The sequence below is a fragment of the Sus scrofa genome, chromosome 9 (genome assembly GCF_054392235.1).
Source record: "Sus scrofa isolate SSC_HxYL_T2T_F1_AM1 chromosome 9, Sscrofa_HxYL_maternal_Yorkshire_Landrace_v2.0, whole genome shotgun sequence".
NCBI classification, from domain to species: Eukaryota; Metazoa; Chordata; class Mammalia; order Artiodactyla; family Suidae; genus Sus; species Sus scrofa.
The window spans coordinates 82,409,147-82,421,422 of record NC_139391.1 but is presented as its reverse complement, the minus strand read 5'-3'; the positions used below and the strand labels follow the sequence as shown (position 1 = coordinate 82,421,422).

The 12,276-nt window shown below is 39.1% G+C and overlaps 1 protein-coding gene and 1 long non-coding RNA gene across 10 annotated transcripts in view; one reads left to right on the top strand and one right to left on the bottom strand.

Annotated features, from left to right (window-relative positions):
* The window catches only part of LOC110255476 (uncharacterized), a 217,504-nt gene that overhangs the window by 93,762 nt on the left and 111,466 nt on the right, over positions 1 to 12,276 (bottom strand). The window lies entirely within an intron of this gene.
* Positions 1 to 12,276, top strand: part of COL28A1 (collagen type XXVIII alpha 1 chain) — a 171,089-nt gene that overhangs the window by 87,901 nt on the left and 70,912 nt on the right. For all 6 annotated transcript variants that reach the window (XM_021063396.2, XM_021063395.2, XM_084977086.1 and 3 more), the window contains 5 exons: positions 615 to 686; positions 4,877 to 4,945; positions 5,565 to 5,633; positions 11,478 to 11,546; positions 11,820 to 11,888. In XM_021063396.2, coding sequence (XP_020919055.2) covers positions 615 to 686; positions 4,877 to 4,945; positions 5,565 to 5,633; positions 11,478 to 11,546; positions 11,820 to 11,888 — 348 coding nt within the window. The remainder of the gene's footprint in view (positions 1 to 614; positions 687 to 4,876; positions 4,946 to 5,564; positions 5,634 to 11,477; positions 11,547 to 11,819; positions 11,889 to 12,276) is intronic.

Genomic DNA, 12,276 nt, shown 5'->3' with positions numbered 1-12,276 from the left:
AGAAGAAGGAGAGTTTGGGAATGCCCTGAGGCTTCTGGTTGAAGGTAATGCAGTTCCCTGCGGAGACCACAGGTGTAGACAAGCCTGTTGGAGAATACCAGGCAGTTTCTAGCTCTGCCCTGGGTTGATGCTCACTCATCTTGCTGCCAAGTGAATTATTGGCTTCCTTACAGAGAAAGGACTAGCCTCTCCTCTGAGAAAGAAATGGAGCTGGATTTGAAAAATGTCTCATTTTACATTTTAAAACTGAAATAGCCCGAAAGCTGAAAAACAGCAGGAAAAAGCATAGATGGCTCTCTTCTGAAACTGTGACTGTCTCAGAACCATCTGTTAATAGAGTGAGAAGGCAAAAGAATTGTAAGTTCAAAATCCCCACAGAAAGATAGTGAACATTGAGTCTAGAAAATATTAAATCCTACTGAATAAACGGGAAGCACTGAACAGTTCTGAATTCATCTGATCTGCTCAAGAACATCGACAAACCCTGTACAGCTGTGCTGGTCCTGGGGAACATCACTTTACAGTTGGTATTTACTGAGGATCTGGCCAGGATAAGGTTAAGACGTTGGAAAGACTATTAATATAACAATTGTTTTTATAATTGTTTTTGTTAGGGGGATGAAGGAAAGAAAGGGAGCAAAGGAAATCAAGGACAGAGGGGATTTCCTGGGCCAGAAGGACCGAAGGTATGTTTCTTATATTCTCGTTTATGTTTTGGGAAGATGGTAATTATATATGGTTTTAATGGAATATTAGATTTCTGCTGTTTCTTTTTTAAATGATTTTTATTTTTTCCATCATAGCTGGTTTATATTCGCTGTTTCCTTCTTAATAAATTAAAAAAAAAGTCCCCAAATGAAAAAGGCTTTAGAAAACATACTGTTCCAGACCATAATAGTATCAAATAAAGAGACTGCATAGAACATGAGATCTTCATTGGAATGTTTATGCTTCTTTTTCTTTTCTTTCTTTCCTTTTTTTTTTTTTTTTTTTTGTCTTTTTAGGGCCACACCTGAGGCATATGGAGGTTCCTGGGCTAGAGGTTGAATCAGGGCTGCAGTGTGTATGCCACAGTAACACAAGATCTGAGCCACATCTGTGACCTACACCACAGCTCACAGCAACACCAGATCCTTAACCCACTGAGTGAGGCCAGGGATTGAACCCACATCCTCACAGACACTATGTCAGGTCTTAACCTGCCGAGCCACAGTGGGAACACTTATGCTTCTAGGAGAGCATCTGTGTGTCGGTCCTCTCTAGTAACAACCAGATATTCAGAAGTTGAGATGAAGTTAGGACCATAGGAGACAGCAATTCTCCATCAGCTTGTTTGGCTGAACAAGAACAGAAACGTTGCAGATGGAGAGGTGGTTCAGTGAGGATGAAGAGCAGGGCTTCACAAGGTGGGGAGTGGACTCCCACTCTGCACCATCCTAGGAACCTTGGGGCACCCATCACTTCAATCGTAGGGGAAAAAAAAGAGTAATAGTATCTATTTCTCAGCGTCGTTGTGAAGACTAAAAGTGAGTAAAGCACTTAGCACAGCTCCTGGCACATAGTAAGTGTTCAACTCATGGAGTCATTCAGAAAGGAAAAAATCAATACTGTGAAATGGAAGGTGGGGCGTAGGTGTCCTGATAAACTGTCCAAGATGGGATGCTGAGGAAGAAGTAAGGATATTGTGAAGCAAGCAATTAGGTGTCCTGACTCAAGCAGGAGAGAATATCGAGGTCGTCCAGATGTGTCAGGAAACAGAAATGGCAAACCTGAGAGAGTTCAGTCCTCTAGAAACATGCTAATTGTATGAAGGAGTGTATTCAAGGACCAGACTATTAAAGTACCTCTAAAAAAAAAATGTGCCAGCTAGACAGGAGCAGACACAAAACAAAGAATGCCCTGTAGACCAATGATTCTTCAACTTCACTGTCCATCAGTACTGCCTGGGAGCTTGATACAAACCCCTGTATCTTGGCACTATGCCGAGAGATCTGAATTTGGGACGTGGGTGGGTCCCAAGAATCGGCTTTTCTTAAATAAGTGCCTTCTGTTGCAGATGGTTCAAGAGGCAAATGATGAGAAAAGCCGTCATATAGGAAATGTGTTGTATTGGAACAGTGATTACTCTTTACGTCTTAGTTAGTCTTAACGTGAATATTTTTCCGTATTTTGAAAAAAGCTTTTGTTGATGAAGAATTGCCATGTTTTCCTATGATAAACTATAATGGGAAAGAATATTAAAAAAAGAGTGTATAGGAATTCCTATTGTGGCCCAGCAGGTAAAGGACCCCGTGTAGCCTCCATGAAGATGTGGGTTTGATTCCTGGCCTTGCTCAGTGGGTTAAGGATCCGGCATTGCTGTGACTGTGGCATGGCCCTAAGCTGAAGCTCTGATTTGACCCCTAGCCTGGGAATTTCCATATGCCAAAGGTCCAGCCATAAAAAGGAAAAAAAAAAAGTCTGTATGTATATTCATACAACTGAATCCCTTTGCTGTAGAGCAGAAATTAACACAATGTTGTAAATCAACTATACTTCAAGAAAAAAAAAAGAATTGCCCTATTTTAAAACAGAATCACACCTCAATAAAGGTCTTTAAAAGAACTGCATATGTTCTATATACATGAATTTGTATCTAAAAGTAATTGGTCTCTTTTTAAAAGAGTAGAATAGATTCAATCTAGAAGCATAATTTTGCCTAACCGTTTTTTTTTTTTGTGAAAATTTTACCAGGTTAGTGTTTTTTTCTTTGCCATGGGATTGAATAGGGTGGTTATCTGTGGCCCAAATCCTGACCATGTCTGGAGCCATTGCCTCACAGGATTAGAATTAAGAGCTAGCACTTGGATCACTGGCCCCCTATGCTGGTATGCTTGGATTGGGTAATCAGCACAGCGGGAGGCCTGGCTGTGAAGATGGGCATGGCTCAGGGCAGGTGTGATTACCAGTGAATGTGATGGATAGAGTTCCTCTTGGAGGAGGCAGGAGAACCAAATAGTTCATTCTCTAAGGCAGGAGGAGGCAAAATTTTTGGTGAAAGTGCAGGCGGCAGATATTTTAGGCTGTGTGGGTCAAGAAGCAAAACTAAGGATATTATGTAGGTGCCCATGTAACAATTGTTTAAAAATGTGAAAACCAGTTTTTAGCCTTGGGGGTGCAAAACCAGGTGGCAGGCAGGATTTGGCCCACAAGTCCCAGCTTGCAGCACTTACTCTAGATCAGTCTTTTCCAAACTGCTAGATTACACATCCCTGCTAGTAAACAAAATTTGGCCACACTCCAATAGAGGTTTGTTTATTTTTCAATTGTAGTTTTTATTCATAAACTATTATATGAGAGTTCCCATCGTGGCTCAGTGGAAGTGAATCTGACTAGTATCCATGAGGATGCAGGTTCAATCCCTGGCCTCGCTCAGTGGGTTAAGGATCTGGCATTGCTGTGAGCTATGATATAGGTTGCAGATGTGGCTCAGATCCCAAATTGCTGTGGCTATCTATGGTGTTGGCCAGCAGCTGTATCTCTGATTCCACCCATAGCCTGGGAACCTCCATATGCCATGGGTGTGGCCCTAAAAAGACAAAACAAACAAACAAACAAAAACTATCATGTGTCATGAGATTTACATAAATAATTAAAATTTAAAAGATGAGATAAAAGCATCCAATGAAGCCCTAATATATTCTTCTCAGATCCCAAATTGGTTAGTTTGAACACCCTGTGTGGAGTGTACACTCTCTTTTAAAGACAGCTGTTTTGTGTGGTGTTTTTAAGTGAAATAATGGTACCTTCATCAGAATCACCTAAGCTACCTCATAAAAATTCATATTCCTGGGTCCAGCCCCTAGAGCTATTGATATAAAATCTCTCAGGCTGGGAGTTCCTGTTGTGGCTCAGTGGAAATGAACCTGACTAGTATCCATGAGGATGTGGGTTTGATCGCTGGCTCCACTCAGTGGGTTCAGGATCCGGCATTGCCAAGAGCTGTGGTGTTGGTTTCAGATGTAGCTAAGATCCTGCATTGCTGTGTCATAGGCCGACAGCTGTAGCTCCAACTGGACCCTTAGCCTGGGAACTTCCATATGCGGCCCTGAAAAAAAAAATCTTTTGGGCTGAAACCCTGGACCCCCGTGTTTCATCAGGTTTTTCTGATGATGTATCTGCTGCCTAAATTTGAGAATCATTGGTCTAGAAGCAAGAGGTAGATATATTGTCTGCTGTTCAGACTGAGTCTTTATTGAGACTCCTATTGAGACAATAAAACAAAACTGAGATACGTTTTAATTTTTTCTGTCCAAAATTTAAAAAAAAAAACGTAAAGTCTTGACTTCTAAAGAGGGATGTGAAAGAGCATAAAATGAAAGACTGCTGTACTGTGGGCCAGAAAGTAAAGTAACAGAGGAAAAAGGTATAAACTAGAAGGAACATGATTTATTTACCAAGTGTACCCCAAATTTATAATTGTTATAAGTGAACAAATAGTTACCTCTGAGCTTCCTGGCACACAACATGAGAATGAATCACCACAAACTGAATACTTATTATTTGCTAGTAAAATGATGCACAGGAGAGAAAAATTCCCCATTACTCAGAAATTAACTAAATGCACTTATTAAAGGCTCTGAACTCTTAGTGATCAGTAACTTTAGGGGTGATTTAACAAAGATGCTTAAAATATTTTTGCATTGGTCTGTGAATATTATGACTTAATGTGTCACAATACTTTTAAAATGCTCCATCACTTCTCAGCCTTTTGGATAAATCGAGTGTAATACTTTAAAATGCTGGAAACACATATATATATATTTTCCTGTAATAATTCCTATATGTTGTTTTTGTGTTCAAAGTATAATGAATACTTTGCTCTTTTTTTTTTAAGGGTGATCCAGGAATTATGGGCCCTTTTGGAATGCCTGGAGCATCAATTCCTGGACCACCTGGGCCAAAGGTATGCATTCCTGGGAATTTTTTTTTCCTCTTACTTGGATCTTTGGCAGTTGGATTGGGGAAAGATTTATGAAACCAGTGAACTAGAATTTTAGTTTTGGAAGAACCCCAAGATATTATATAGTTCAACCCTGCTATTTCATAATTAAGCTGGTGAAGGGCCAGCAACAAATTTAAGATTAGAAACCAGATGTCTTGCTCCTGGTCTTGAACTTGTCATATTACCTTGAACAACCTCTCTTAAATCCTAGACTCAAATGCATGTAAGAATTTATTGCCACTTATTCAGAATAATCTGCAAATCAGAAAGTCTAGCAAAAAAGAAATTCATTCAGATTTAAAAGCATTCCCAGACATTTTCACAGTCTAAATATTTGAGTCTAGATAGCTATGTATTATTTCAGTGGTCTTTCTCTGAATAGCTTAGTGGTCTTTACTGACAGTTTTTATTTGCTGAAGATTTGAAAATCTCCTCAAATGTATTAGGATGTGCTCTATCAAGATCTGAGACTAACAGATTAAGCCCTTTCCAATTGGCCAATTGCTTTTCTGCTCTGTGCCATAATGGTTTCTCACACAATGTAAAGCCCGAAACTGTGAACATTATTTGAAATGTACAGGGAGATAGAGGAGGACCTGGGATGCCTGGATTGAAAGGAGAACCTGGAATTGCTATCCGAGGACCAAAGGTATACTTTATGTTCTTTTGTTTGTTTGTTTCCTATATGTAAGAGAAGCGAAAGTAGATTTAGTGCATCATAAGTCTTTGATGGGGATTATTCCACTTTTAGTCGCTACGTTGATGGACTGAAATTTAAGAATACTCTCTACTCCTCTTTTTAAAAATCAAGCCGGCATATTTCTTTTTCATAAATGTGGGGGATGATAGTTCCTGTTGTAAAGTGTTTGTTGGCTAAACATTTGATTGAAAATGCTCTCTTGGCAACTTTCATGATGTAGGAAATTATGTGGCCTTTAGTCCCCTTCATTTACATACTAATGTTCAATGTATCTCTTCTGCAAAACATTGTCCAAAAATTCATGTTTAGAAACTTTAATCAAATTTCTCTGCTTTGTTTGTTCATCTTTCAGAGTAATTTTCTTTTTTGTTATTATTATTATTTTTAATAGTTATTTCCCCAGTACAATTTTTTTTCTACTGTACAGCATGGTGACCCAGTTACACATATATGTACACATTCTATTTTCTCACATTATCATGCTCCATCATAAGTGACCAGACATAGTTCCCAGTGATACACAGCAGGATCTCATTGCAAATCCATTCCAAAGGCAATAGTCCGCATCTATTAACCCCAAGCACCCCAACCACCCCACTCCCTCCCTCCGCCTTGGCAACCACAAGTCTATTCTCCAAGTTCATGATTTTCTTTTCTGAGGAAAGTTTCATTTGTGCCTTATATTAGATTTCAGATATAAGTGATATCATATGGTATTTGTCTTTCTCTTTCTGACGTACTTCACTCAGAGTGAGAGTCTCTAGTTCCATCCATGTTGCTGCAAATGGCATTATTTCATTCTTTTTTTATGGCCGAGTAGATTTTCATTGTGTATATATACCACATCTTCCTAATCCAATTGTATGTCGATGGACATTTGGGTTGTTTCCAATGTCTTGGCTATTGTGAATAGAGCTGCAATGAATGTGCGGGCACGTGTGTCTTTTTCAAGGAAAGTTTTGTCCAGATATATGCCCAAGAGTGGGATTGCTGGGTCATATCGTAGTTCTATGTATAGATTTCTAAGGTATCTCCATACTGGTCTCCATAGTGGTTGTACCAGCTTACATTCCCACCAACATTGGAGGAGGGTTCCCTTTTCTCCACACCTCCTCCAGCATTTGTTATTTGTGGGCTTATTAATGATGGCCATTCTGACTGGTGGGAAGTGGTATCTCATGGTAGTTATGATTTGCATTTCTCTAATAATCAGGGATGTTGAGCATTTCTTTTGATGTGCCTGTTGGCTATCTGTATATCTTCCTTGGAAAAATGTCTATTCAGGTCTTTTGCCCATTTTTCAATCTGGTTGTTGGCTTTTTTGCTGTTGAGTTGTATAAGTTGCTTGTATACTCTAGAGATTAAACCCTTGTCAGTCGCATCATTTGAAACTATTTTCTCCCATTCTGTAAGTTGTCTTTTTGTTTTCTTTTTGGTTTCCTTTGCTGTGCAAAAACTTGTCAGTTTGATTAGGTCCCATGGGTTTATTTTTGCTCTTATTTCTGTTGGGAGACTGACCTGAGAAAATATTCATAAAGTTGATGCCAGAGAATGTTTTGCCTATGTTCTCTTCCAGGAGTTTGACAGTGTCTTGTCTTACATTTACCTCTTTAAGCCATTTTGAGTTTATTTTCATGCATGGTGTGAGGGTATGTTCTAGTTTCATTGCTTTGCATGCAGCTGTCCAGGTTTCCCAGCAATGCTTGCTGAAAAGACTTTCTTTTTCCCATTTTTATGTTCTTGCCTCCCTTGTCAAAGATTAATTGACCATAGGTGTCAGGGTTTATTTCCAGGTTCTATATTCTGTTCCACTGGTCTGTCTGTTTTGGTACCAGTACCACACTGTCTTGATTACTGTGGCTTTGCAATAGTGCCTGAAGTCTGAGAGAGTTATGCCTCCTGCTTGGTTTTTGTTCCTCAGGATGGCTTTGGAAATTCTGGGTCTTTTGTGGTTCCATATAAATGTTTGGATTGTTTGTTCTAGTTCTGTGAAAAATGTCATGAGTAATTTGATAGGTATTGCATTGAATCTGTAGATTGCTTTGGGTAGTATGGCCATTTTTACAATATTAATTTTTCCAACCTAGGGGCATGGGATATCTTTCCATTTCTTTACATCTTCTTTAATTTCCTTGATTAATGTTTTATAGTTCTTGGCATATAAGTCCTTTATCTCCTTGGTCAGGTGTATTCCCAGGTATTTGATTTTTGGGGTGAAATTTTAAAAGGAATTGTATTTTTGTATTCCTTTTCTAATATTTCAATGTTAGTATACAGAAATGCTACTGATTTCTGAATACTATATCTTAACCTTATATCCTGCTACTTTGCTGAATTCATTGATAAGTTGGAGTAGTTTTTGGGTTGAGTCCTTAGGGTTTTCTATATATAGTATACATACAGTGACAGTTTTACCTCTTCTCTTCCTATTTGGATGCCTTTTATTTCTTTTGTTTGTCTGATTGCTGTGACTAGGACTTCCAGTAATATGTTGAATAACTAGAGTTATTTTAAATGAAAGTGCCAATAATTATAGGAGAAGACAGCTTTAAGTAATCATAGCTATTTTTCTCTGGCAAGAAAGTACGATTTCTCTGCCTAAATAAAACCCAACATCACAGCAAAATTTTACATTCCAAATGTCAACAAGCACATCCTAGTTCATAAAAACAGGCTTCAGGGCTTCATAATCTGTACTTATTTAATTAGTAGCATGTTGTTATATAGCTTTGAAGCTGCCTTTAGTTTATCAGATTGTCTCTTCTAGATGAAAGGGTTCAAGTACTAACGTCAGTGGTTTTCAGACTCCAAAAAAGAAAACTTAGAACCATTTTTGAAATATCATGCAAAACCTATGGTACACTGATATAAGTGGGAGTGGTTCTTTGTGAAGGAGAAGGCAGGATCCTGACCTCTGCTGTTCTTAATCACTTTAAGAGTTGTCCTTGCCAGAGTAATGATCTTCTGGCTTACTGGGGATGGAAGAAGTTCCTGGGGATGTGGGACTTTAAAGCTAAAACAGAATGTCCTGGGCAAACTAGAACAAGACAGTCAAACTGCTCCCCAGACTCTGATGCAAACAGGAACCCAAGTTATTTATGACTCAAGGAGAAAATTCCAAATTTCCTAGGGCTAAAACTACAGATATGACCTTGAGCAAGAACATGTGGGTGACAATTTTCATATTGTTTGATAATTTCCCAAATCCATGTATTCCCAAGTCTGTGACTTAAAGTTACTTCTCTCTACTTATGCTATTCTTTACGATAGAAATAAAATCCAACTAAACATGCAGCCAGGGTTTATAATCTACACCTTTTCCCCACTGCTCATTATTGGGCATTTTTGGTGATGGCATTTAAAGTTATTTGCTTCTTCACTCCAATAATTTTTCTAGTCCCATAGCCCCTAAAGATACTATTTCTGCCATTCTTCCCTAATGCACTGGTGTTTAAGCTCTTGGAGGGTTAAATGTCTGATAAGAGTTTGGGCACATTAATTTAGCTTTGTGTGTCACTGCAGGAACCTCTCAGACTCCTGATTTAAAAAAAAAAAAAAAAACGCATTTCAAAACACCTGATTAAGATCTCTACCCTAATTTCTGTTGAATGAGAGGGACACTTAAGTGGATCGCTCTTCAGGACATTTCCCTGAATCAAGTACAGAAAGGCCAAGTGGCAAACTTTGGTCTTTAAAACTATTGTGAGGAGTCCAAAATAAAAGTATGAGAAAGAAGATTGCCCTTGTCAATGTTAGAGGTAACAAGGAACTGAAATTCTTGCAGGAGAGAAGATCTCTAGGAAAAACACATTCATAAACTAGGAATGCTTTAATGGCTTTCCCCCCTAGTATGGGTGCCAGAGGATAAACAATAACAGCTGCTGATAATCTGTCATAGACTTGGAACTTAGAAATAAAAATTGAAAGTGAATTTTGATTCCAGTTTTCTTTTCCTTTCAACTTAACCAGGGAACAGTTACTGCTTTGTTTTGTTGCTGGCCTGTTCCTTGTTTAAGCATGGAGAGAAATGGGCATCTTATTTTGGGACCTGTCCCATGAGAAATGTTGAGTGCTTTAACCTTAAACATAATTGGGATAGCATAATAAATTGCTTCTGAAAAGTGACTAGTTTCCTGTAGTGGAGGATAAACCAAAATTCACCTCTCCAGAATAGTTTGTTTTTTGCTCTGTCGTACAACTTTAAGAGATCTTGTTTTTGTTAATGAGAAGTAGTACATTAAGCTTTTGTAAGTGGTCACCTGTTTTCTGAAGATCCTTTTTTTTTTTTTTTTAATCTTTTTAGGGCCGCACCAGCAGCATATGGGGGTTCCCAGGGTAGGGGTCAAATACAAGCTGTAGCCGCTGGCCTAGCCACAGCCACAGCAACTCAGGATTGGAGCCACATCTGTGACCTATGCCACAGCTTGTGGCAGTGCCAGATGCTGAACCCACTGAGCGAGGCCAGGGATCAAACTCAATTCCTCATGGAACTGGGTTCTTATCCAGCTGAGCCGCAATGGGAATTCTATCCTTTTCTAATCTTGGAAAACAAAGGTCTATTATTAGAGTTTCTGCCTGATGTGAATAAATAAATAAAAAAATATTTAAAAACACGGACAGCTCTTTATCAAAATGATTGAAGTGCATTGACAAAGGCCACTGTAAGTTATCACAGCAACAGAATGGAATGTGGTATGAAAAGAAATGTTTTAACTATAAGTATGGAAGTTCCTGTAGTGGCTCAGTGGAAATGAATCAGACTAGCATCCATGAGGGCGCAGGTTTGATCCCTGGCGTAGCTCAGTTGGTTAAGGATCCAGCATTGCCCTGAGCTGTGGTGTAGGTCGCAGATGTGGCTGTGGAGTATGCCAGTGGCTGCAGCTCTGATTTGACCCCTAGCCTGGGAACCTCCATATGCTGCGGGTATGGCCCTAAAAAGACAATCAATCAGTCAACCAATCAATCAATATAAGTATGATAGACTTACATTTAACAAATCTTCCTAAGACTCTTCCTCATTTTTTTTTCTTTCTTTCCATTTTAATTTAGCCAGAAATTTCTCTGAGTTCCTTTTGTAGAATGAACTCTATTGTTCAAAAGGCAATAATCCTCCTTCCATATCCTCTATACAGGAGGCTGGTAGTTGCTACTAAAAGTTTTTGAATCCTAAGGTCATCACTGTAAAGCAGTATGTACAACGTCTTCTAGGTCTCATGATACAAATCCACTGTGAACTCTGTGTCCTATTCTTTTATAACTTGTTTTTAAAAAATAAATCTGTTTAAAATTTTTATTTGAGTGTCTTTATTCCCCATCTAATTTAGGCCCCATTGAGGAAGATAAAGATAATAGATGTGACATAGTAATAGGTAACCGACAGTTATTTTATACTTAAAATTTTGGTATGTATCCCTCTCACATGATGCTTACGGAATTTTCTCATTTTATACTTCCCGATTTATGACATTAAAAATGTGTAATTTTTTAGAATTAAAATATCAGCACATAGCCCTTTTCTAATGCCTATGAAGTGTGTGTCCTATAGACAATTTTGTAATGGCTCATATATATTCATTCCCTCTACTCATTCCATGCTTCCAAGGGAAATGGGTAAGACTTATGAGGAGACTTATGAGGAGCTGCCACACGTGGTAGGATTTCCTTCTAAAGTTTTTCAAGTCATTCCTTTGTACTTGTCACTCCTTGGCATATGGAGTTGGTATTGTGCCTAAGTTTTGCCAGGTGTCTCATAGTTTAGTCTAATGGTATCTCCTAATGTTGGACTTCACCCAGGGTGCCCAAGGCCCTCAGGGACCAGTGGGTGCTCCAGGACTCAAAGGCGACGGCTATCCTGGTGTGGCTGTAAGTGTGGACCTTGCTTTATTACCACCCCCCTTCTTTTCCTCTTTTCCTTCTTCCTTCCTCCCCTTCCCTTCCTTTCATCCCTTCCTCCCTTTCTCTCTCCCTTCCTCCCTTCTTTTATCTTTTTCTCTCTTCCTCTCTTTCTTTTCTTTCTTCTCCCTCCCTTCCTTCCTTTCTCTCTCTCCTTTCCTTCCTTTTCTTTTCTCTCTCTCTTTTTCTTCCTGCACGCAAGATTTCTCCAAGGTTGATCTCTTTCCCTTACTGCCATCTCAGGGCCCACGAGGATTACCAGGACCTCCTGGACCAATGGGTTTACGTGGAGTTGGAGACACTGGAGCCAAGGTAAGACTTTGAAGTAGGTAACATATTAGCTTCTAAAAATATACCTGTAGGTAAGTGACTTGGTAAAGGTGAACATTTTTATCAGACACAATAGATAAAAGAGTGGAGATATCTAAAGAATTGATCAAGTTATTTATCCTTATCTATAGACTTCCTGGAGATCTTGAACATGCAGATTAACATGATGGCTTTGTGCCTGCCTCCCTGAGGGCAACACTCACATTCTTTCACTGCTTTGTCTTCATGTAGCAAGAACAGAGTTTGGTTCAAATACCTCCCCCGTCTCTAGCCATGCTCTTGCCTAGGTGCTCTCCTCTGGTCCCATGGCTTATCCACTATTCACCTGCTGATGGTCTCCAAAATTCTATCTTCCCTCCTCCTAGCTCTG